Genomic DNA, 24,108 nt, shown 5'->3' with positions numbered 1-24,108 from the left:
AGGGAAAATTTATTTGTGGAAAAGGTTTGTCCAGCCTTGGAACAGGTGCTCAAGATATCCATGCCTGGAGGGATTTTAAATTCATGTGGACCTGAGGACTTGAGTCAATGTGGATTCTTTTTTTCCTTTTTTGTTGTTGTTGTTTTTGGTTTGTTGGGTTTTTTGGGGGGTTTTGTTTTGTTTCTTTGGGTTTTTTGGTGGGGTTTTTTGTGGTTTTGTTTTTTTTTTTTTTGTGGTTTTGGCTTTTTTTTTTTTTGTTAAGGTTGTGGTTAATAGTGTGAGATGTGTTTGAACTCAGATGTTTATAGGTTCTTATCTATGTCACAGTCTCACAAACCCTGAGTTCTACAGCACTTTAACACATTAAAAATGGAGTCATATCTCTCTCTCTACAAGGCCTTTTAAAGATAAACTGTTTAATTAAGCAATTATTAAATTATTTTTACTTTTAACTTAATGACTAACTACTCATGTCCCACAATATGGACATTTTTATCCAATTACACAATATTACCTAAACTTATGAAGAAGAAGGTGAAGAAAAAGGATTAGCTTCTGCTTTCTGCTTTAAAACTTCTATCTTGTTTATATATATATATATATATATAAAATTATATTTTATATATTATGTATTACTACATTATATATATATATAACTACATTTTATATATTTTTATATATATATATATTACTACATTCTAAAACTTTAATCTCTACATTTTTTACTCTGTGATATCACACACTTCCATTCAAACTCCACACCCATAATCTCAGTTCTGTCATTCCATTTTGGAAGCTTTTTCTAGAGTCTCAGGTCACTGCAGTGTTCTCTTGGGGGTCAGAGCCTGTGAGCACAGAAATCTGAAATTCTCTGCAATTCCCAGGGTTCCAGCAGGGCAGTGCTGGGGGGACAGTTGGCCTGGGTGGTCTTTGAGGGCTTTTCCCACCTGAAGGAATTTTTGCTTCTAAGCTGCAAGGCTGGTAATTCTTTTCTTCCTGCGAGGTGATTAAATTTAAATTAACCAACACGTGATGGCACTGATGGCCCTGCAGGACTCACAGGTTCCCTCACTGTTCTTCCTTTCCCCTGCCCATCCCTCAGACAGGAGGAGCTCTCCAGACCAGAGTGGGGAGCAGCAGGCACTGAGCTCCCAGGAATGTCCATTATTTTTTGGAAAAATCCTTTTGCCCAGGAATTTTCTCCTAGGAAGCTGAGAAGCCTCAGAGAAAAAGGAAAACAATATTATTTCATTTGCTCCTCTTGTGTTTTGCTGCTTTGGAATGTGGTTGGAGATTGTTTATCCAACAGGTGATTGATTGGTTTCATGTGAGTTGTTTCGACTTAATGACCAATCAAAGTAAAGCTGTTTTGAGGCTCTAGAAAGAGTCAGGAGTTTTAATTAGTATCTTTCTAGCCTTCTGTAAGGATCCTTTCTGCATTCTTTTGTATAAAAATATAACATAACATAACAATATATAATAATATATTATGTATTATGTATTATATGTAATTCTAAATTATGTATACATAATACTAAAATATTGTGGATATTATTTTATATATAAAACTATATATTTTTATATTTTTAAATTTATATAAAATATAGATTATTTTATTATATATATATTATATCATAAAATAATAAATTAGCCTTCTAAGAACATGGAGTCAAATTCATCATTCCTTCCTTCATCTGGGAAGGAATATAGTAATATATTATGCATTGTATGTAATTATATATTATGTATACATTAAAATAAAATATTGTGTATATATATATATAATATATATATTTAATTTATATAAAAATATATATTATTTTATGATATATTATATCATAAAATAATAAATTAGCCCTCTAAGAACATGGTGTCAGATTCCTCATTCCTTCCTTCATCTTGGAACCCCACATATACAACATTGATCCCTGTTTATTGCAGCTTTTCCCATCTGGCTGCAGCTGCCAAGCTCATCCTCACAGCTCATCCTCTCTGTAACACTCCACAGAGCTGCACAGCTTTGTTCAGCGCCAGTGGAGGGCTGTACAAAGCTTTTTAAAGCTCCTCCACGAGTAGAAAATAAAAAATCTTCTGTGAGCACTTGAGCACATTCATCCAAGAATAAAATCTCTCTTCCCGAGCTGCTCTGCCAATGAAATCCTGGACCTGCAGGATTCAGCGTGAAGGAGCAGCCAGCTTCAAATAAATAAATAAAAATAATCCTTGTGGCATCCAAATAAATCCTTGTGGCATCCAGCCTGGGCCCTCTCCTCCTTGCTGTGCTTCAGGGAAGGTCAGCAGAGCCCTGAGGCACCAGCAAACCTCACCCTTGGGATGCTGGAATGTGATCCCTTGGGGAAGGAGCTGTGAGTGCTAGAGGTGCCTTAATGTGGAGCTTGGGCAGCCCCAGTCCAGCCTGAGCTTGGATTTATTTTATTTATTTATCTCCTCTCCCTCAGAGCTCATCCCCAGTCTGTGGAGGAAAAAAAAAAGGGAATTCTGCAGCATTGTCCCTGCAGCTGATGAGCATCTGAAACACATCCTCAGGAATGGAGCTGTGGGAGGTGATGTGTTCATCCCTCTGGCAAGGAGCAGCTGCCAGGGTCACTCCTCATCCTCATGAGTGAGGATGCCCCAGAGCCAGCCCCACAACCTGGCTGCACGCCCAGGGATGGATAGGGCAGCTCTGGATCCATGGAAGTTGGCATTTGCTTGGCATGGAGCTCACCAGCTGCCATTTGGAAGCTGGCTTAATTAAAGGCAGAGCATGAATCTGCCCTCCTGCTTTGAATAATTATGTGTGTTAATGATGATTTTGGGCTGAACAAAGCTTGTTAGAACAGGTTGCCCAGAGAAATTGTGGATTCCCCATCCCTGGAAGTGGCCAAGGCCAGGTTGGGCAGGGCTTGGAGCAACCTGAGATGGTGCAAGGTGTCCCTGCCATGGAAGGGGATGGAACACGATTCCTTTGGGTTGGAAGGGACCTTAAAAACTACTGTGATTCTACACTGTTGTTCCCCAGGTTCCGAAGGGTCTGGAGCTCGGTGTGTGAGTGTTGGCCAGCCCTGGTGACCCTGGTGTCCTTGTCCCCTGCAGGTGGTGAGGGACCAGATCTCGCACTGCACGGTGAAGCTGCGCCAGACCACGGGGCTGATGGAATATTGCCTGGAGGTCATCAAGGAGAACGACCCCAGTGGCTTCCTGCAGGTCAGGCTGGGGCCTGGGGGTGCTGCAGGGCTGGGGCTGCTCCAGGGGGGATGGCACCATGAAATCCAGGATCTGCCTCTGGTCAGCTCCACGTTCACAGCAGGGCAGGGACATCTCTGGAGGAGAGTGTCAGGAAAATTAATCCACAAACACCAGAGGTTTGTGTCCAAAAAGGAGACAGAGCAGTCCTTTGGCTCTATTCAAATAAAGGGAGAGGCCATGGGGCATTCCCCTAGGATCCCTCACATTTTTGGAGGATACAGCCTCGTTTTTATCCCAGTTTCCTGGCTGCATTTTCCTTCTGTCTTTCCCCATTTCTGAGGTACAGACTTCCCAAAACACCTGATACCAGAGATTCCCCTCTAATGCACAACCCTCTCTTTTAATTTTTAATTCTTACATAATTTAAGGGATTTTCTTCCCCATTGCTTCTTTCATCTTTCAACGTCTAATTTCATTTATCAGCAAACTTAAAGTTTATTTCTAAAGGCAAATATATTTTTCCATTCAGCAATCAGTGAAATCCTTCCCATTGTTTCTTTTATCTCCCAGTGCTGGTTTTATCTACCAGCAGACCCACAGTTTGTTTGGAAAGACAAATCCACTATTCCTCTCAAGGAGAATGGAGCAGGGCGTGGATGGTGCATCTCTGGAGCAGGGATCACACCGTGCTCCTGGCTCTCCACTGAGACACCAACACACCAGGCATTCCTGGGCTCCCTTTGCTGTGAAAAATGGATCTGTAAAGGGTTCTCAAAAGCTGACAGAAAGCTCACACAGCCTTGTACACCTGTGTGCAAATCTGAGATGAGGTGTGCTGGCTTAAGAAAGCCATGGAGTAGAGATGACATTGCTGAGACTGAACTAGAGACAAGTTTCAAACTATGGCCTTGCAAAAAGACCAGATATTTTAGAGAATTAGAACTGTGAGAGATGCATTGTGGGGAAAAGTAATTAGGTGATTGGGGTGAAGTATTAGCAGCATTGTGTGGCAAAAGCTGATAGGCTGAAAAACATTTATAAGGCAATAGGTTGGCTTCTGATGGAATGGCGTTGAGTTTTACATCTCTTGTGTCTCACCCTTCTATGAGACTGATAAGGGGATAAAATCTTGTAAAACACCTCTCAGTTACTCCATATCTTTAAAACTGGGGTTTTCCAACACTTTAGCACTAAACCCTGCCATTAAATAGCACCCAGCACTCCAGGGTTCCCTCCTCCAGCCCAGCCTGCAGGGAAGAGTGTTGCTGGAAACCTCGTGTGACATCCCAGCCTTCAGCCTGGGAGGCAGAGGGACGGGGACAGCAGGGTGGGGACAAGGCATGGGACACCCCCACGGCAGCTGAGGCTGCTCCTGCCCTGCAGATCTCAGATGCTCTCATCAGGAGGGTGCACATGACCGAGGATCAGTGGGGCAAGGGGACGCTCACCCCCCGCATGACCACGGACTTCGACCTGAACCTGGACAATGCCCCTCTGCTCCAGTCCATCCACCAGCTGGACTTCGTGCAGATGAAAGGTAAGGATCCTTCCAGTGCCTTCCTGCCCGGGTTTGGAAAGCCAGGGGTCTGCTAAGGAGGGCAGGAGCCTCCCCTGAAATGGAAAATGTAAACCTCCTCCCTCCAAATTGTTATAAATTTGAAATTAAGGGGCTCTCAGGCAAAAATATGGGAGCAGGAATAACAGTTCTTTAATAGGGAAGAAAATAAAGGATAAAATAAATAATGCAGTAAACCAAACCAGCACTGGCAGGATCAGAACCCAGCCTGACACCCTGTGGGTCAGGGTGCTGGCAGCAGTCCCATTGGAATTGTGGCTCAGCACTCCTGCAGTGTCAGGGCTGGTTCTGCTGGAGCAGGATCCTGGAGAAGGGTGCAGTCTCTTCCTCTGGAGATCCAGGGGAAGAGGGAAATCCTCTGGGGAATCCAGTGGAGAAGCTGTGCTGGTGTTCCAGAATCTCCAGATTGTATCCAGGCAGGAATGCTTGGCTGGTGTTCCAGAATCTCCAGATTATATCCAGGCAGGAATGCTTGGCTGGTGTTCCAGAATCTCCAGATTATATCCAGGCAGGAATGCTTGGCTCCTCCCTCTGGGCTCACATCTCCCAATGGGATGCTGTAGTTCTTATCAGCCATGCAGGGACATTCAATGGCTGTTATCAGCAGGTGTCCCCCTAAGGCAGGACTGGCTGTGAACAGAAGATAACTGCCATACAGATGGCAAACAGAAAACAATTTGTTTGGCAATCCAGGACACATCCCAAAGCTCAGCTCTGCTCCTGCTGGGAGCTGCCATGCCAGGGGAAGGGCAGAAAAGGAGAGTTTCTCACCTCCTGTAAGATATTAATTCATAGAGAATTCTCCAAGCTTAACAGAAGGCTGACATAGAGTGCATCTGTATGGAAACTTTGAGATGAGAAATGCTGACTTAGAAATGCTATAGGGTAAGACAAAGATTGTTAAGAGAAAAATAGAACTAAAAACAAGTTTCAAAGGCTGGCTTTGCAAATTAAACTAATTAAACTAAATACTTTGGAGAACTATGAAAGCTGTATTGTAGTAGGACCCACAGGGGTAATTTTAGATGATTGGCTTTAAGGCATTTACAGCATGGTGTGGCAAAGGCTGATAGGCCAAGAAACACTTAAGAGTGTATTGTAATTAGGAAATAGTTGTCTTCTGATTGTGATGGTGTGAATTACAACATCTCTATTGTCTCACCCTTCTCATGAGACTAAAAATGGAATAAAAGTTATGAAATGTTTCTCAGTTGCTCTGGGTCAGAAAGGGGCCTAATCCAACAACCTCCCAGCAGGACTGGGCACCCCAGACCCAGAGTTGTGCCCATTCCTGTGGGTTTTGCATCCCTGGACATCTGTGTGCCAGAGCAGGGTGCCAGGGGTTTGGCTTTGCCTGGAAAAGCACTCCTACTGCATTAAACATTTACTAGTGCATTAAAACGTGCTCTGACAAAGTTATTAGTGCACTGAAAAGTGCTCTGCAGGTCGGGACCTCTGTTTTGAGAGCAGCACAAGGCTTTTCCCAAACCTCTCCTCACATCCCCGTGCTCAGCAGCATCTGCCACAGAGCAGATGTCCCTGCAAACAGAGCCAGGTCACCTAGCCTGGGCTCTGCCCTCCCTCCCTCATTTTTCTGTTGGTTTAGATCATCATTTTGGCATTCTATTCTATTCTATCCTACTCTATTCTATTCTATTCTATTCTGTTCTGTTCTGTTCTGTTCTAGTTCTATTCCAGTTCTATTTTTCTCTATTTCCTTTCTGTTCCCCATTCCCCCTGTGCTCCATCTCCTGTCCCACCAAGGGCTGCTGCAGCCCATGAGGAATTTGGGGTTTGGGAAGCCCAGGGAAGCTGACAGAGCTGCAGAGGGGCTGTGACACAGGGAGGCTCAGGGGGACACTGAGCCTGGCCTGGGCCTTCAGCCACCAGCCAGCTGCAGCCCTGGCACTGCTCTGCCCCCCTCCACAGCTGGAATTGCTGGCCCAGGAGCTGTCTGCACAGCCCAGGGTGTCTCAGGGGACAGGGACAGGCAGGATTTTGGCCACACTGTTCTCTGTCACCTCAAGGAGCATCCTCAGCTGATGGTGCTGGTGGCATGAGGAGCTGCCCATGCTGGTTCTTCCTTAGCCAGGCTGTTCATCTGAAATGTCAGGAATATTTTTGGATAGCAAACCCAGGGAGGGCTGGATTGCTGTTTCACACCCCTGTGTTCCTGCCCTCCCTTCCTGCAATTTAGCCCAGAGGGTTATTTTTAATTAATAAGAGCAAATCTGCTGCTGGTTCAGCCGCCCACCTTCCTCTTATCAAATCCCTCCTCCTCCTCTTCCTCCCAGCTCAGCCTGGCTGTGGAAATCAGCTGTTGGTTTTGTAGGCTTGCAGAAGGTTGGGTTTTCATCCCAAATCTGTGTCACAGCACCAGGGGAGGGAGGGCAGCACCTGAGGCCTCCATAAAGAGCAATCCCAAAGCATCCCACACCCTCTGCCAGCCTGGAGGATGCAGCCCAGGAGGTGGGGGGAGTCACAGAGGGGGAATGCTGGGCAAATCCAGCTTTTTCCCAGGCATCCTTGGCTCCTCCATGTCTGCTTCCAGTGGCTCTTGTCACTTTGGGCAGTGAGGATGAGGATGGTGGATGAGCAGCTCTTTGGGAGAGGTGTCCCTGTCACTCTTCCTGTGCTTTTCAGAGCAGGAGTGTGCTGTGGGACGCATGTGGAGATGCCCAAACACAGCAGGAAAATCCCTGGCACTCCTTTCTGTCCCCAGTGCAGCTGATGGCAGCCAAAGGGGGTGCTCAGCCCCCCAGTTTTGTTGCAGTGGATTTATTGAAGGGAAAAGCAGGACTGTAGATAAGCCCAGAATCTGTGGGAGATTTGTCCCAGGTTTGGGACTGGCTGCATGAAAGGGCCAGGCAGCTCAAAACAGACACATTGTGCTGCCATAATTCCCCAAAATTAATTAGAAAATGGGAATAAAGCAGAAAAGCTTCACCAGGCTGGCAGGGGGGAGGAATTTAGAGGGAGAAAAATCCTTTCTGCTGCCTCCCCACCCAGGCGGGAACTGCACCCTGCATCCCCCGGGGTCGCACTAATTGCACTAATTGGTGATTAGTGTCGTCCCCAGTGCCGGCGCCGCCGATCCTGCAGCTGGAGGAGTGCTGCACCCACAACAACAGCGCCACGCTGTCCTGGAAGCAGCCGCCGCTGTCCACCGTGCAGGTGGAGGGATACATCCTGGAGCTGGACGATGGCAACGGCGGCCAGTTCAGGGTACGTGTCTGGGACGGGGCTCTGCCCCCAGGGACTCCTGAGACAGGATTTGGGGGGATGTTCTGCCTCCAGGGATTCCCTGCCATGAGATTTATGGGGGTGTTCCAGCTCCAGGGATTCCCTTTCACAGGATTTGGGGGATGTTCTGCCTCCAGGGACTCCTGAGATAGTGTTTGGGGGGATGTTCTGTCTCCAGGGATTCCTTGCTATGGGATTTGGGTGATGTTCTGCCTCTAGGGATTCCTGAGACAGTATTTGGGGATGTTCTCTCTCCAGGGATTCCTGAGACAGGATTTGGGGGATGTTCTACCCCCAGGGGTTCCCTGCCATGAGATTTATGGGGGTGTTCCAGCTCCAGGGATTCCCTGCCACAGGATTTGGGGGATGTTCTGTCTCCAGGGATTCCTGAGACAGGATTTGGGGGATGTTCTGCCTCCAGGGACTCCTGAGACAGGATTTGGGGGATGTTCTGTCTCCAGGGATTCCTGAGACAGGATTTGGGGGATGTTCTGCCTCCAGGGACTCCTGAGACAGGATTTGGGGGGATGTTCTGCCTCCAGGGATTCCCTTTCACAGGATTTGGGGGGATGTTCTGTCTCCAGGGATTCCCTTTCGCAGGATTTGGGGGATGTTCTGCCTCCAGGGATTCCCTGCCATGGGATTGGGGGGATGTTCTGCCTCCAGGGACTCCTGAGACAGTGTTTGGGGATGTTCTGCCTCTAGGGATTCTCTGACACAGGATTTGGGGGATGTTCTGCCTCCAGGGATTCTTTGCCGTGGGATTTGGGGGATGTTCTGCCTCTAGGGATTCCTGAGACAGGATTTGGGGATGTTCTGCCTCCAGGGATTCCCTTTCACAGGATTTGGGGGATGTTCTGTCTCCAGGGATTCCTGAGACAGGATTTGGGGGATGTTCTGTCTCCAGGGATTCCCTTTCGCAGGATTTGGGGGATGTTCTACCCCCAGGGGTTCCCTGCCATGAGATTTATGGGGGTGTTCCAGCTCCAGGGATTCCCTGCCACAGGATTTGGGGGATGTTCTGTCTCCAGGGATTCCTGAGACAGGATTTGGGGATGTTCTGTCTCCAGGGATTCCCTTTCACAGGATTTGGGGGATGTTCTGCCTCTAGGGATTCCCTTTCACAGGATTTGGGGGATGTTCTGCTTCCAGGGATTCCTGAGACAGGATTTGGGGGATATTCTGCCTCCAGGGATTCCTTGCCATGGGATTTGGGGGATGTTCTGCTTCCAGGGATTCCTGAGACAAGATTTGGGGGGATGTTCTGCCTCCAGGGATTCCCTTTCGCAGGATTTGGGGGCATGTTCTGTCTCCAGGGATTCCTTGCTATGGGATTTGGGGGATGTTCTGCCTCTAGGGATTCCTGAGACAGTATTTGGGGATGTTCTGTTTCCAGGAATTCCCTTTCACAGGATTTGAGGGGTTCTGCCTCCAGGGATTCCCTGCCACAAGATTTATCCTCATATTATTTTTTTAGGTCGTGCCTTCCCTGCTGGGTTGCCCAGGGAAGCAGATGGTGCAGACACAGTGTGGGGTTTGGGGTGCAGGGTGATTTGAGGGGGTGCAAATGCCTTTCCAGTGGCCACCTTGACTTGGAAGCTCAAAGTCTGAAGCTCTTGTTACCCAGAGCAGCTGTGGCTGCCCCTGGATCCCTGGCAGTGCCCAAGGCCAGGTTGGACAGGGCTCAGAGCAGCCTGGGACAGGGAAGGTGTCCCTGCCCATGGCAATAGGGGAACAAGATGGTTTTTAAGGTCAATTCCAATCCAAGCCATTCCATAAAATCCATATTTTTAGGCTGCTGAATATTTCATGCAAGGCATGCTAATTGCCATGAAAGCCTCATGGTTTGCCAGCTGCCAGCAAGCAGAGGTGTTTAAGGCCTGAGGGCCTTTAAATTGCTGTAATTACACAATTAAAATATGATTTTTCTCTGATCCAACACGCCAATAATTATCCTGGCGTGCTCACATCCACGGAGGGCAGGCACAGGAGCAGCCCAGTGCACTGTGAATTCACTCACAGTGAGCTCAGGGGTGGGACCTGCAGGGAAGGGAGCAGCAGGATGGGTGTGGGGAGAACAAGGTCAGTGCTTGCTGCTGGTAATATTCATCCCCAAAATCCATCCATCCCTGCCCTCTGGCACTGGGAGCCATTCCCTGGCTCCTGTCCCTCCATCCCTTGTCCCCAGTCCCTCTCCAGCTCTCCTGGAGCCCTTCAGGCCCTGCCAGGGGCTCTGAGCTCTCCTTGGAGCCTTTTCTTCTCCCAGCCTGGCTCCAGCCCCTGGAGCAGCTCCATGGATTCCTCTGGGCTCTCTCCAGCAGCTCCACATCCTCCCGATGTTGCACCCCAGATCTGGGGACAGAGCTCCATGTGGGATCCCAGCTGAGCAGAGCAGAGGGGCAGAACCCCCCCAGCTCCTGCTGGAGCTGCAGCCCAGGGAACAAACCCCACCTTGCTCAGCCCCAGCCCTCCCCAGCCCCCAGGAGGGGGATCCTGTGCCCCCCAAGGTGTGCCAGGCTGTTCCCTGGGGTGGGGCTCACAGGGGTCCCAGGAAGAGGGAAGAGATGAGGCTCTGACTCTGACTCCATGTTTCAAGGGGCTGATTTATATTATATTATATTATATTATATTATATTATATTATATTATATTATATTATGTTATGTTATATTATATTGTTACATTACATAATATTACACTATATTATTTATAGTATATTATAATATATTATATTATATTATATTATTATTGTATATTATAGTATATTATAGTATATTATATATTAACGTATTGATTATATTATATAAATTACTATATTATATTAAAAGTATATCATATATTAAAACTACACTAAAAGAATAGCAGAAAGGATTTCATCTGAAGGCTTCAAAGGAAGGAAAGGAATGATGATAAAATCTTGTGTCTCTCAGAGAGTCCGAGACAGCTGGGCTGTGATTGGCCATTAATTACAAACAACCACATGAGACCAGTCACAGATGCCCCTGTTGCTTTCCACAGCACAGATAATCAATGTTTACATTTCGTTCCTGAGGCCTCTCAGGAGAACAGATCCTAGCAAAGGCATTTTTCGTGCAGTGTGTCAGTGGCATTGCCATCCCTGGCACTGACAGGAGCCGTTTCTTGCAGGAGGTGTACGTGGGCAAGGAGACCATGTGCACAGTGGATGGGCTGCACTTCAACAGCACCTACAGCGCCCGTGTCAAGGCCTTCAACAAGTCCGGAGTCAGCCCCTACAGCAAGACCCTGGTGCTGCAAACTTCCGAGGGTAAGGAAGGGCCTGGACACGGCCCCGGAGAGCCCAGCCCAGCTCCTGCTGCCCGCCCTGGGCCAGCCCTGCAGCAGCACCAGCGCTGAGCCGGGCACAGCTGGGCACAGCTGGGGCAGGAGCCTCCAGCAGAGCCAGCAGCTCCATCCCAGCCCTTTCCTGTGCTCTCTGGGGAGGCACGGGGGGAGTGTGGAGTGCAGGGAGACCCCGAGGCCTGGCAGTGATTGGGGTCTGACTCCATCATTCAGAGTGCTGAACAATTAAGCTATTCTGTATTGCTAATACTAATAAATATATAATTATTCTGTATTATAGAATAGTATTAGTAATACAGAAAATATAATATATATTCTATATTACTAATACTAATATATATAATTATTCTATATTATAGAATAGTATTAGTAATACAGAAAATATAATATATATTCTATATTACTAATACTAATATATATAATTATTCTACATTATAGAATAGTATTAGTAATATAGAATATATTATATATATTCTATATTACTAATACTAATATATTATTAATACTATACTAAACAGATACTATACTAAAGAAAACTGTACTCATGTTTTATATTATACTAATGAAAAACCCGTGGCTGTCTGAGCCAGCCAGGACACAGCTTGGAGTGATTGGTTAATTAACACAGACAACCATCATCAGAGTCCAATTACCAAATCCCTTCAGGTAAACAATCTTCCTGACACATTCCACATGTGCATAAACAACAGGAGCAGTGAACAGAGATAAGAATTGTTTTCTCTCCTTCCCTGAGGTTTCTCAGGACAGGTCCTTGGGAAGTTGTGCCTGCTGCTCTCTGGGAAGGGAGGTGTTTGAATTTGGGGTGACGTGACACAGAAGGGAAGCTCAGATGCTGCCATTGGGCCCATTTAAAGCAAAGCACTGCCAGCACTGCTCCTGCACAATGCCATGAGCACAGGGTCCAGGCAGGGAGCAGAGGGGCCATGGAGCAGTGTTTTGGTGTCCTGGTGTCCTTCCAGAGCCATGGAGCCGTGTTTTGGTGTCCTTCCCGAGCCAGGGAAGCCCTGCAGCATCGTCTGCATCACCCCCACACCCACTCAGAATATTAAACCCTCCCTTGCAGGCTGCAGGGGGATCTCCCTGCCTGCCTTTAAGTACATTTGTCACAGCAGGCACTTAATCCATGGTGGAAAATTGGTTTATTCCTGCCGTGCAGGTGGAGAGTGGCGGGGCTGGCTCCGGGGTGGGAGTGGGGAGCTGCAGCTGGGCAGGCAGGGATCAGCCCCCTCCAGGCACAAATCCCTTCTGTGGGAGCTCTCCACGCTTGCTGCAATCCCTTTTCCTTGCTCCCAGATGAAAATCTCTCTTTTCCAAGCCGTGTGAGGGTTTTTGACAGCAGCACCCAGCTGGCTGGCAGCCGGGATCAGAAGGGAGCACACACAGCTCGTGGGGCTGCTGGGGGGTGGAAGGAAGGGGAGAGCCACAGAGCAGCCCTGGGGGCTTTCAGCAAGGAGCAAAATGGGATTTTTGCTGGAAAAGTAGAAGACAAAAGCAGAGCAAGCTTGTTTCTCCTGGAGAAATTAAGCTAATTTCCCTTGCTGCCTGCAGATCACCATTCCAGTTTGGAAAGGGCAGGTCAGCCAGGAATGGGATTCACTCAGAGCTAGAGCAGACAGCAAAACTGTGACAAACTTCTCACAGGAGAGGCAGGGAGGGCACAGCACAGCACAGAGGCCTTGGCACGTCTGTCAGAGACACCTCAGTGCCTGTTTGCAAACTGAGCACCAGCAGCACAGGAGCTGCAGGAGTTCCTCTGGAGATGCAGGGAGGGGATGAGCTGCATCCAGCCCCGTGCCAGGCTGGCCAAAGCCTGAAGGTCAACAGCTCCCACGCCAGCCTTGGCAGGAGACAGCAGAGCTGTGACTTCTCATCTCCTCTGTGCCTCACACGACACATCTGAGACACAATTTCCTCATCAAAACCAGCTGGGCTTGAAGTTGTCCCAGCCAGGAGTTGACAGGGTCCCCTCTATGATCTTCCCAGCTTTGATTGCCTCTCAGAGGTGTTCTCACCTTGAGCCAAGCTCCAAAATACAAAGGAATCTGGGAGAAAATAGCTGCTTGTGGTCCCAGCAGGGCTGTGCCACCACGGAGAAGTTCCATCTCCTTGGCTGCATTCATTCAGCCTTTTCACTTGAATGAGCTCTTGCATTTGTTATTCCAGCACAAAAAAAAAAGAGCAGGGAGAAAAAGTCAAACGGGCCTGGAGCATTTTGTGCTCTTAGAAGCTGCCTGAGCTCTTTGGGATTGAAAGAGAAATAAATCACATCTGTGTGTGCAGCTTCCGGATATCCCAGTGCCTGTGAAAGGAGCACATCACAGCCCTGGCTTGGGCTTTTATTCCTGGCTTTTAGAGCACCATCAGCCCTTCTTAAGAGCTATTTTGTCTGAAGTAGGCTGAGCTTTTCCCTTCAGCCAAGCTCTGCAGCTTCCTGCAAAGTGGTTGTGTGGGAAGAGAGGACAAAAAAGGGATGGGCTGGATGTGAAGAGAGAATCTCTCTGAACTGCTCTGAATCTCTGGCTGTCCTGCTGTAAGTGGCTCTGAGGAATTCTGGCATTGAAGAGCTGGTTTGTAGCTCTGGCCCATGAGATCTTCATCTGCAGCCTGTGCAAGGGAACTGAAGCTTTTCCTCTGCTTCCTGTGAGCAGAGGGTAGTGGGGAGCAAAAGGCCTTGCAGGGTTCAGCATCTGAAGAGAACCAGGATGAGAAGAAGGGGATGTGTCTGGGGCCCTGCAGGTGCTGCCCAGGCAAACGGCCACAGCAACTGCCTGGTGGAAAATCCCATGGGAAGGCAGCGCAGGCAGGAATCTGCAGCAGGAGCATCTTCCCAGCCCTTGGGAGAGGCACCTTCTGCTCCTCCCCAGGGAAACTGTGGCAGGTCACTCTTCAGAGCTGGTCCTTGGTGCCACCAGCAGGACAAGGCTGGGAGAAGGTCTGAGCTCCTGAGCCCTTCCATGTGCTGGGGCTTCCCAGGGATGGAGATCCCTGTCCCCAGCACAGCCAAGGGGCAGCAGGGTGGAAGGTGACATCCTTGCCTTGGACTGTGTCCCCTCCTGAGCTATTTGGGGCTGTTCCACACAACCCCTGGGATTGCTCTGTCACATCTTAGCCCAAGGCTCTGCCTTAACCTCTGTTTCTCCAGCACCTGAAAGAAGCTCAGCTGTGGGCTGGGAAGTGAGTCTGGAAGTTCCCAAGGTGACCCAGGACACAGACATGTCCCAGAGCTTGGCCCTGGGGTCTCTCCCAGCCTCCTCCTCCTCCTCCCTGAGCTGGGCAGCCCCTGCTCTGCTGCTTTTCCCTCATCCAGCAGATTTCCTGGCCTCTGGCCAGACTCCTGCTGTCCTCTTTCCATGCTCTGGGTGTCAGGATGAAGGACCAGGTGGAGATGGAGAAATGGAGCTCGGCAGTTCCTCCCAGGCCTCTCTCCAGGCCCAGAGCTCCCTCCTCCCTTCCTCAGCCAAGCCAAGCACCAGAACCTTTTCTTTCAAGCCCAGCTCCTCATCTGGAGCCCAACTTTAAATTCCTGACCATCCATGGAGTGACCCTGAGCAGCAACCAGGGTTTTTAAAGGTTGAGCAGCCCCAGGGGGACCAGCCTGCAGGGAGCCTCAGGGATGTGAGGGGTTAATCAGGGAGAGCCATGAGCACAGCCACTCGTGGTAGTAGTTACTCTCACTCCTGGTAGGGTTAGAAGCTAAACTAATAAACAAACTTTGAGCTCTGTTTATTGGCTGTTGTGCAATAATTTCTCTCCTCTGACCCCACTGACACCCTTTGCTTCCACAGCCTGGGCCACAGCAGCAGCAGCAAATTGCAGAAGTTACAACCACCATGCAAGGAAATGTTCCCTTTTTTATCTGTTTTAACACAATTCCCAGCTCAGTCCATTCTCACAGCAGAGCTGGGAAGGCTGGGGGATGCAGTGTGAGTGTGTGGATGGTGGATTCTACATTTTCATGTTAACACAGTCCTGGAAGAGGTCAGGGAGGAAACTGTGGGAGGTGACTGTGGTAGCAGGGAACAGGAACCAATGACCCCAGAGGTTCCCTCTGCTCTGACATCATTTTTGCTGTGAATGCCACAGGTAAAATTCTTGCTGTAAGGCTCAGATGTGTTTTGACAGGTACAAAGGGATACCAAGAACACAACCTCCCGAACAACCCTTGAGTAAGGTGGGTGCTTGGTGGTTCTTAGGGTGCTGGAGCTTAGCACAGCCCTGCAAAATGTCGCCAGCTGGGTTTCCCACCCCTGGGAAAAGGTTTGGGATGTGTTAAAGCACGATGGGACATGTGCATGGTAACCTGTGGATTCTTTTAGGTGCATTACTGTGAAGAGATGCAGAACCCCCCCCCTTTACAGAAAACCAGTTGAATTTTTGAATTTGTCACGGGGACCCTTTGGAAGATGAACATGATTTCCTTGCTGCCAGGCTGCCCTGAAGGGTCTCTGTGGGCTGCCCAGCACCAGCCATTCCTCAGGGACCTCTCAGAGCTGTTTGCTGCTCTCTGCCCAGCAGCAGAGAGCCCGTGTCTGATGTGCAGTTTGCCTTGATCTTACGTTTAGACACGCAGTCAGAAGAGCAGACCCTCCCTTTCCCAGTGCCTTTGGAAAGATCGCAGCTTCGTAGAATGAGTCCTTTCTCCTCCACCCTTAACCTGCAACCCAGCTTCTCGGGGAGATCCTACTTTGAGCTAAGATCTTCGGCCCACCAGCTGAGCTTGCATTCCTCCTTACAGTCCCTGAATTCAGCCGGTGAGCTGAGCACCTCTGGCCTTGCCTCTTGGTCTGTGCTTCTGGGCATCTCCAAACTCTCTGTTTGTTCTGTTCTGTTGTGTTTGTTTTTGCCATGACACGCAGATGGCAGTGGGAATTCTTTCTGTTTGTCAGTGGCCTGCTCCTGCCGCCCAGGGGGGTCAGTGGTTGCTTCTCCTGGGGTGTTTCAGGTGTGGGCTGATGGAGCAGCACAGTCATTCCTTACCTGGGTGCTGCTCTTGGCAAAGCTGAGCCCTTTGGTGATCATAAATCCCTGAATGGGTTGGGTTAGAAGGGACCTTAAAGCTTCCAACCTCCTGGTATGGGCAGGGACACTTTCCTCTAGAAGATTCCTCATTTCTGGTTTGTGTTGAGCTTGTGTCAAGGGTTAATCAGAAAAGGCATTCCCTGGGTGAAACCTGTGGGAATATCCCCAAGCTTTCCTTTCCGAGCACAACCAGGAAACGCAGCCTCTGCTGGGAGATTTGGTCTGTGAAATGAGTTTGGTTGGTTAAATCTAGACCCCTCTTAGGAAAGAAGCGAGTCTGGACACAGGCTCTGGCTTGTTGCTCAGAGAGACTGAGGACTCCCCGTCCCTGAAGTGTCTGTCCCAGGCCAGGTTGGAGCAGCCAGGGATAGTGGAAGGTGTCCCTGCCCACAGCAGGGGTGTGGAATGAGGTAATTTGTGGAATGAGGTAATTTGTGGAATGAGGTGATTGATTTGTGTCCCCTCCAACCCAAACCAGTTTGGGATTCTGTGATTCCAGCTCACAGCCCGACTTAGGGCCTGGAGACGTGGGGCTTTGAGCACTGGGCTCGGCTTTTCCAACCCCAGATGTGCCCATCCCAAGGCCCTGTTTCCTGCAGAGCACAGACCCCACCCCTGTCCTGTGCTGCCTCTGTGGCCCGGCAGCCCCACACGAGCTCGATCTGTGTGCTGCCTGGAATAATGGGCTGTGCTGGGATGGGGGCAGCTCAGGCACAGTGAGGGATGGATGTGGGCAGCCAGCAAGGAGCCACAGGGATCTCTCAGAGCTGTTTTCTAACCAATCTTTGCACATCTTCTGTTGCTAAAGATCCTGGGCCCTGATTCTTCCACCACTCTGGATTTACACCGCTCCAAAGGCATTCATTCCCACCTTTCTCTGGTGGAAGCCCTGGAAGAATGGGGGCCCCCGATTGTTTGACTTCCATCCCATAACACGGAATGAGGAATGCTGCAGCATGACCCTTGCCAGAATAACCAGGGTGGAGGGGAGGGGACCCTGCAGACTTTCTTTTCTTTGTGCTTTTTGTGTTTGATTTCTCATCGTGCTGCTGTGAGCTGATGGCTTCCAACGCTGTTTTGTTACGGACGTTCCTTCCTTTGTGTCCGGGGTCCCGGGACCCTCCCGTGCTGCCCGTGAGCCAAACCCGTGTGTGCACCTTGCACCTTCTGCAGCCCCACTCTGGGGTGGGGGGACAGGGAAAATCGGGGTCCTGACAGCCACAACAGGGTCTGTGTGTCCCTCATGAGAGCTTTGGAGCGCAGCGATGCGCGGAGCCCTGGAGGAGCGGAGCTGGAGTCGGGACACGGGGCAGGATTCATTAAAGCAGCCTCAGGAGGAGCCTCTTGGCACAGCACGGAGCACAACCACAGCCAGGTGCCTTCCCACCAACACCCAGGGCAGGAGGGGGAGACCAGGCACAGAGCTGGGCAGGGGTGGCCCTAAAATCCAGGCACAGAGATGGGCAGGGGTGGCCCTAAAATCCAGTGCCCTTCATGAGTGCTGTCCCACACAGTGCCAACACGGGGCTTGTGTTGGTGTCCCCTCCTGGTGAGGATGAGCTCCTGGACCAGGACAAGCTCCTGGATCAGGGCAAGCCCCTAGGTCAGGAGAAGCACCTGGATTAGGGCAAGCTCCTGGATCAAGACAAGCCTCTAGGTCAGGACAAGCTCCTGGATCAGGACAAGCTTCTAGGTAAGAAAAAGCTGGATCAGGACAAGCCCTTTGATCAGGAAAAACTCCTGAATCAGGACAAGCCCCTAGGTCAGGACAAGCTCCTGGATGAGGACAAGCTTCTAGGTAAGAAAAAACTGGATCAGGGCAAGCTCCTAGGTCCTGATCCAGGAGGATCAGTACAAGCCCCTAGGTCAGGAAAAACTCCTGGAACAGGACAAGCCCCTAGGTCAGAACAAGCTCCTGGATCAGGGCAAGCTTCTGGATTAGGACAAGCTTCTAGGTAAGAAAAAACTGGATCAGGACAAGCTCCTGGAGCAGAGCAATCCCCTGGGTCAGGACAAGCTCCCGGGTCAGTCCCTGGCTCCCATGAGGTGCATGCAATGAGGCACAGGAGCATGAAGGGCACCCCAACACATCCTGCCCTTGGAGCTGATGAAGCTACAGCCCTTTGGGGTCTGAGGCAGGCGTCAGCCCCCAAGGATCTCCATTCCAGCTCCATCCCACCCCAGACCCATCAGGAGCTGCCTTTTCCCCAATTCTTGTCCTTCAAGGAGTGGTTTTCCAGTCAGTTTAGACAATCTTTACCAAGCAGCCAAGATACTCCACCAAAGCTAAAATTTCCTGCCTTTTTCTGGAGAAAAGCAGAATAATTTGGCATCCTGAGCAGTCAGGCTTTATCCAGTCCACACTCAAACTCCCAGGCTGTGTTTGCCACCCCTCTCCGTGCCCTCTGGCTTTTAATGAATCAGGCCTCCCGTGGCTGCTGGATGCTTAATTAGCAATGAAATGCTCAGAGTGTTTGTCAGGAGGTTGTTGTTCCTTAGCTGTGATGTGTGAAATGTAGTATCTCTTTATAGGATGCAATTTTGACTCACAAGGATCGCCTTACTCCCAATTAGGCAAGTATCTTAATTACAATTAACTGGCACCTCCTGCCTGTTGCTTCATTCTTTTTATTCTTTTTGCTTTTTTATCTTTTCTTTGGCGACTGAGCAGCATTTCTTGCTCATACCCTGCTTGCAGAGCACTCCTGGATGTGACAGAATCATGGAATTGTTGAGGTTGGAAAAGCCCTCTGAGTCCAACTATTCCCCAGCACTGCCAAGGCCACCACTGAGCCATGTCCCCAAGTGCCACATCCACAAGGCTTTTAAATCCAAGAATGGGAACTCCACCATTGCCCTAGACGGGAGGCAAATTTGGAGAGGTTATGGTGGCTGGATGTTGTAAAGGCATTTTGGTTTTCCCAATAATGGTTTTAAAGGGAAGCCTGAGGTCAGTGCTCTGGAAATGGCCTTGTAATTGAGCACTGATTCTTCTGCTCTCCTTCTCTTTTGAACTGAAAGAGGGCAGGGTTTTAGGTTGGATTTGGGGAAGGAATTCCTGGCTGTGAGGGTGGGCAGGCCCTTGCACAGGTGCCCAGAGCAGCTGTGGCTGCCCCTGGATCCCTGGCAGTGCCCAAGGCCGGGTTGGAGCAACCTGGGATAGTGGAAGGTATCCCTGCCCATGGCAGTGGGTGGAACTGGACGAATTTTAAGGTTCCATCCAACCCAAACCATTCCATGATTCTCAGTGCACATCCCTGCTCATTTTAAGGCACTTGAACATGGGCCAAATGCCCTGGATGCAATTAGCCCTTTTGCAGCTAATTAAAGCAAGGGGGCTGCTGCTTGCCTGTCCTCTTCAGGCTGTCGCAGAGCCAGTCCTGCCCATTCCCCTGCAGAAGGAGCCTGCAGCCCTGTGGGGTTCCCTGCTCACCCTGCACCCTCCAACAGCCCCAGCCCATCCTCGCGCCTCTCGCCCCACCATGATGCAAACTGCCAACAGATCCATGCTCTGGCCGGAGCCCCAGACAAGCAGGAATGGTTTCTCCTTCTCTCCCCCACCCAACCTGACGTGCTGTTTTCTCTCCTGCATGCCTTTCCCTGGGGATGACCACAGTTGACATTAAAAAAATGGTGGCAGGTACGGCACCCCCGTGCGCGGGGAGCGCGGGCGGCGCGGGGCGGCCGCGTGCATGGCAGCTGTCCTGTGCAGCCTTCCAATAAACCAGAGTCGACCGGTCTCACACGAGTGGTTTTGTTTTTCAAGCCGCCAGAGTGTTCTGTTGGATGTGTCAGTTCACGTTTTCAGCTGGAGGAAACCACCTGGGGAACCGGGCTGGTGGCTTGTCAATGACTCCCTGTCCCTGTGTCTTGTCGAGGATGTGACACTGTGTCTGTCAGATTTGCAGTAACCAGGTCCTGTGCATTCAAACCAGCAGCCCTACGGAATCCTGGAGGTTTTGGGGCATTTTCCAGCCTTCCCATGAGTTCTTGTCGTAGGTGTGGCTCGTTGCCTGGCAGGGAGGTTTCTTTGTGTGACTCAGTGAATGAAGACCTTTGTGTGTGCTTTTGGTTCCCAAAAACAGCCCTTAAATACACACACAGAGTTTATCTGCTGATCCTCAGTTCCCTTCCCACACTGACCTGACTCTGCAAACTGATAACACTCGGTCCTGAGAGTAAGTTACATTCCAGGCCAGGCTGGACAGGGCTTGGAGCAACCTGGGATAGTGGAAGGTGTCCCTGCCATGGCAGCAGTTGGAACAAGATGGGCTTTAAGATCCCTTCCAACCCAAACCCTTCCACGATTCCATAATTCTGTTAGAGCCTGGAGACCTGGTGAGGATCACATCTCCTGCAAGGGCCAAATTTTAGGAGGCCTTGAGGATCCTGCAGGCTCACGAGCTGAGACATTGGCAACCACGGAGCAGCAAGAGCGAAACTCCTCCAAGTCCTGGCCATAAAACCTCAGGCACACTGGCAGCTGCAGCCACAGGAGCTCAGAGCATCCCTGCGTGGTGGAAGTTGTCTCTCTGTGGTGGAAGTTGTCCCTCCCTGGTGGAAGCTCCGTGTCCTGCATGCAGCATGCCCCGTCCGTGTCGCTGCCCGCGGCCCCGGCGCGTCCCCACCGCGCTAACCCCGCCTTGTTTGTGTGTTCCAGTTGCTTGGTTCTCTTTCGACCCCTCCTCTGCCCACGCTGACATCATCTTTTCCAATGACAACCTGACTGTCACCTGCAACAGCTACGACGACAGGGTGGTGCTGGGCAAAACGGGCTTTTCCAAAGGGCTGCACTACTGGGAGCTGTCCATCGACCGCTACGACAACCACCCCGACCCGGCCTTCGGCGTGGCGCGCATCGACGTGCTCAAGGATGCCATGCTGGGCAAGGACGACAAGGCCTGGGCCATGTACGTGGACAACAACCGCAGCTGGTTCATGCACAACAACTCCCACACCAACAGGTACGTGGGCAGCTGTGGTGCTGCAGTTTAGTTCAGTGGTTTGCTCTGTCTCACCCCTTGAAAATGTAGGGATTATTCCAAGTCTGTGATCCTCTCCCCTGAAGTGTCGTGGATCTGTAATCCCATTGGCCCAAGGCTTATTCTGTGCCCACTTTGAATCTCCCTGTTAAGCTTTGGGGGCAGACCAGACTCTCTCTTGGCCCTTTTCTCCCCAGGCTCTCCCTCTCTCCCCCTCCTTCCCTTTTCCCCCTTCTCCCTCACAAACCATGCTGCTACTGGGGATGGGACCCCCAAAAAACCCTCATCTAATGAGCACCCTCAGAAGCCATGTGGAGTCTCCTTGCCTGCCTGCAGCTACCAGCGAACACACAGCTTAGGGGGCCCCCCAGGGATCCCCCCAAAGGAACTGCATCAGGCAGGGACAGGGGCTTCCCCCAGACACCCCAGCCCAAAGAGCCTGTGGCTTTGAGAGTGGCACCTGCAAGTGTCCACGGGGAGGGTGACATCAATCCTGGTCATCTCTGCTGGAGGATGTGCCCTTCCCTGAGTGGGGATCAGGCCCTGCCTGCTTGGTGCTGCCTTGTTCAGTGTTCCTTCCCCGCCTGCCACCACTTTTTCCATGCTGGCTCTTCCTGTTGGCATCCCCTTCCCAGTAACAGCCAAATCCTTGCAACTCCTGCAGCAACATTTGCCTTGATCCCTGAGCCACTGCTCCTGTTCCACGTGGGACTGGGGACTTCGGGGAGAGCCTGGGGTCACCTTCCTGCAGGCCTTTCCCTGGTGGATCAGCAGGTTCTGGTGTGGCTTTGCTCCACAGTTCCACCTGCTTTCCCCCGTGGTTGTGTGGCTGTAGCTGCTCTCAGGGTGGCTTTTCATGGCAAGAGGAGAGCAGCTCCATGGGAGGGTAGAGGAGGAGGTTCCCAGGGAATGGTGAGCGTGGCTGGGATGGCAGCAGGTCATGGCCTGGCTCCTGGGTGAGTTGTGGTGTTCACCATCATCAGTCCTTGATCTCCATGGCCTGAGCCAGGAGCACGGGGGCCATTCAGCCTTTTCCCCCCACAGAACGGAGGGCGGGATCACGAAAGGGGCCACGGTGGGAGTGCTGCTGGATCTGACCAGGAGGACTCTGACCTTCTCCATCAACGAGGACCAGCAAGGGCCCGTGGCCTTTGAGAACCTGGAGGGTCTCTTCTTCCCTGCCGTCAGCCTCAACAGGAACGTGCAGGTACGGCTTGGTCGGGCTCTCTGGAGCAGGTGTGACATTGCCAGCACTGGGAATGGTGACCTTGCTGTCACACTGCCCCTCATGCTGCTGTCACTGCAGGAGCAGGAGGGTTCTTGTGCAGCAAAGGTGGCTTGGAAGGAGCTGAATTTGCGCTCTAAACCACCTGTGAGTCTCCAGAATCAGGACAGGCCCCCCTGTAGCCTCATCTCTCACTCCAGGTTCCTCCCTCAGGGCTGCTGAAGCACCAGGGTTCTCCAGCCCTCCTCGATAACTGTGTTTGTGATGCTCCCTCACAAGAGCCTCACCAGCTCCTACAGCTCTCCCAGGTCCTGGATGGACCATCACCAGGGAGAGGGGCACCTTTCAAAGCCTGTTTGCCTCTGGGACATTTCAAACCCCTCTTCTCTCCCTCTCTCCCAAGCTCTCAGCTCTCCTGAACATCCCCAAGCGGTGCCACCAATCTGGTATTTCCATCTTTCATTTCTCTTCTCACTGACCACGTCCCCGCTCTCCTCTGTCCCAGGGAATCCTGCACACCCTGGCTTGGGCACATCCCCCCTGGCACTGCCTGCACCCCAACCCTGCACAATGCCCAGGCACATCCAAGGACACAGGATGGATCATCTCAGGGTGCCCAGTGGGCGTCAGATCTGGAGAGGGGCTTTGGAACACAGCCTGGAGTGACAGGAGAAGGAGGAATGGCTTCCCAAAGGGCAGGAGGAGATGGGATATTGGGAAGAAACTCTTCTCTCTGAGGGTGGGGAGGCCCTGGAATAGAATTCCCAGAGCAGCTGTGGCTGCCTCTGGATCCCTGGAAGTGTCCAAGTCCAAGCTGAACAGGGCTTGGAGCCACCTGGGACAGTGGAAGGTGTCCCTGCCCATGGAGGGGGTGGAATGGGATGGGATTTGAGGTCACTTCCAACCCAAACCATTCTGGGATTTTATGATCACCTCTGTGCAAGGGCAGAGGCACCAAGTGGCCTCTGTGACTCAGGGATCCATGGATTAGGGCATGGTGTGCCCTGTCCATCAGGATCATTGTGATTCAGGGATCCATGGATTAGCACATGCTCTGCTCTGTCCATCAGGATCCAGGGCTTGCTGCACTGTCACCAAGGCAGTGACAATTTTCCAGCAGCACTGGGACAAAGGTGTGTTGGGACCACCCCAAACTTTGGGAGCATCCTGGCCAAATTTTCCCACCCCAAGGGTCTCACTGGCAGGGGAGTCTGCCTGGCTTGGAGAAATGTTTAATTAGGAAACACTAACGAATCCCTTGTTGTCTATGCTGGGTTTAGAGGTGCTGTATTAATTTGGTGTGGTAAAAACATCCTGCTGAGTGCTGGGTTTAACTCCTACCTCAGTCCTCTACACTGCCATAAGGGACAAGGCTTCTCTGGAGCCCCTTGGCTTTGAGAGTTCCCTGGGCAAGGCAGTGCCTAAACCCCCTGACAGCACAGGAATCCCTTGGGATGCTGATCAAAGGCTGCTAATTAAGCCAAGCCATTTATTATGCTTTTTCAGAGGTATATGCCTAATTGAAAGCAACTC

At 50.8% G+C, this 24,108-nt stretch overlaps 1 protein-coding gene across 7 annotated transcripts in view; it reads left to right on the top strand.

Moving 5' to 3' along the window:
- TRIM9 (tripartite motif containing 9) overlaps positions 1–24,108 on the top strand; it is a 70,670-nt gene that overhangs the window by 44,370 nt on the left and 2,192 nt on the right. The window contains exons 4-12 of one of the 7 annotated variants that reach the window (XM_064715955.1): positions 3,097–3,207; positions 4,573–4,726; positions 7,845–7,990; positions 11,155–11,293; positions 15,912–16,100; positions 18,901–18,942; positions 19,985–20,008; positions 21,029–21,332; positions 22,395–22,557. In XM_064715955.1, the coding sequence (XP_064572025.1) occupies positions 3,097–3,207; positions 4,573–4,726; positions 7,845–7,990; positions 11,155–11,293; positions 15,912–16,100; positions 18,901–18,942; positions 19,985–20,008; positions 21,029–21,332; positions 22,395–22,557 (1,272 nt within the window). Of the gene's footprint in view, positions 1–3,096; positions 3,208–4,572; positions 4,727–7,832; positions 7,991–11,154; positions 11,294–15,911; positions 16,101–18,900; positions 18,943–19,984; positions 20,009–21,028; positions 21,333–22,394; positions 22,558–24,108 lie in introns of all 7 variants that reach the window. The other 6 variants (XM_064715954.1, XM_064715957.1, XM_064715956.1 and 3 more) reach the window with 6 other exon arrangements.

The sequence above is a fragment of the Zonotrichia leucophrys genome, chromosome 5 (assembly GCF_028769735.1).
Source record: "Zonotrichia leucophrys gambelii isolate GWCS_2022_RI chromosome 5, RI_Zleu_2.0, whole genome shotgun sequence".
Taxonomy (NCBI): Eukaryota; Metazoa; Chordata; class Aves; order Passeriformes; family Passerellidae; genus Zonotrichia; species Zonotrichia leucophrys.
The sequence above is the reverse complement of the archived record's forward strand: the minus strand, read 5'-3'. Positions and strand labels throughout refer to the sequence as shown.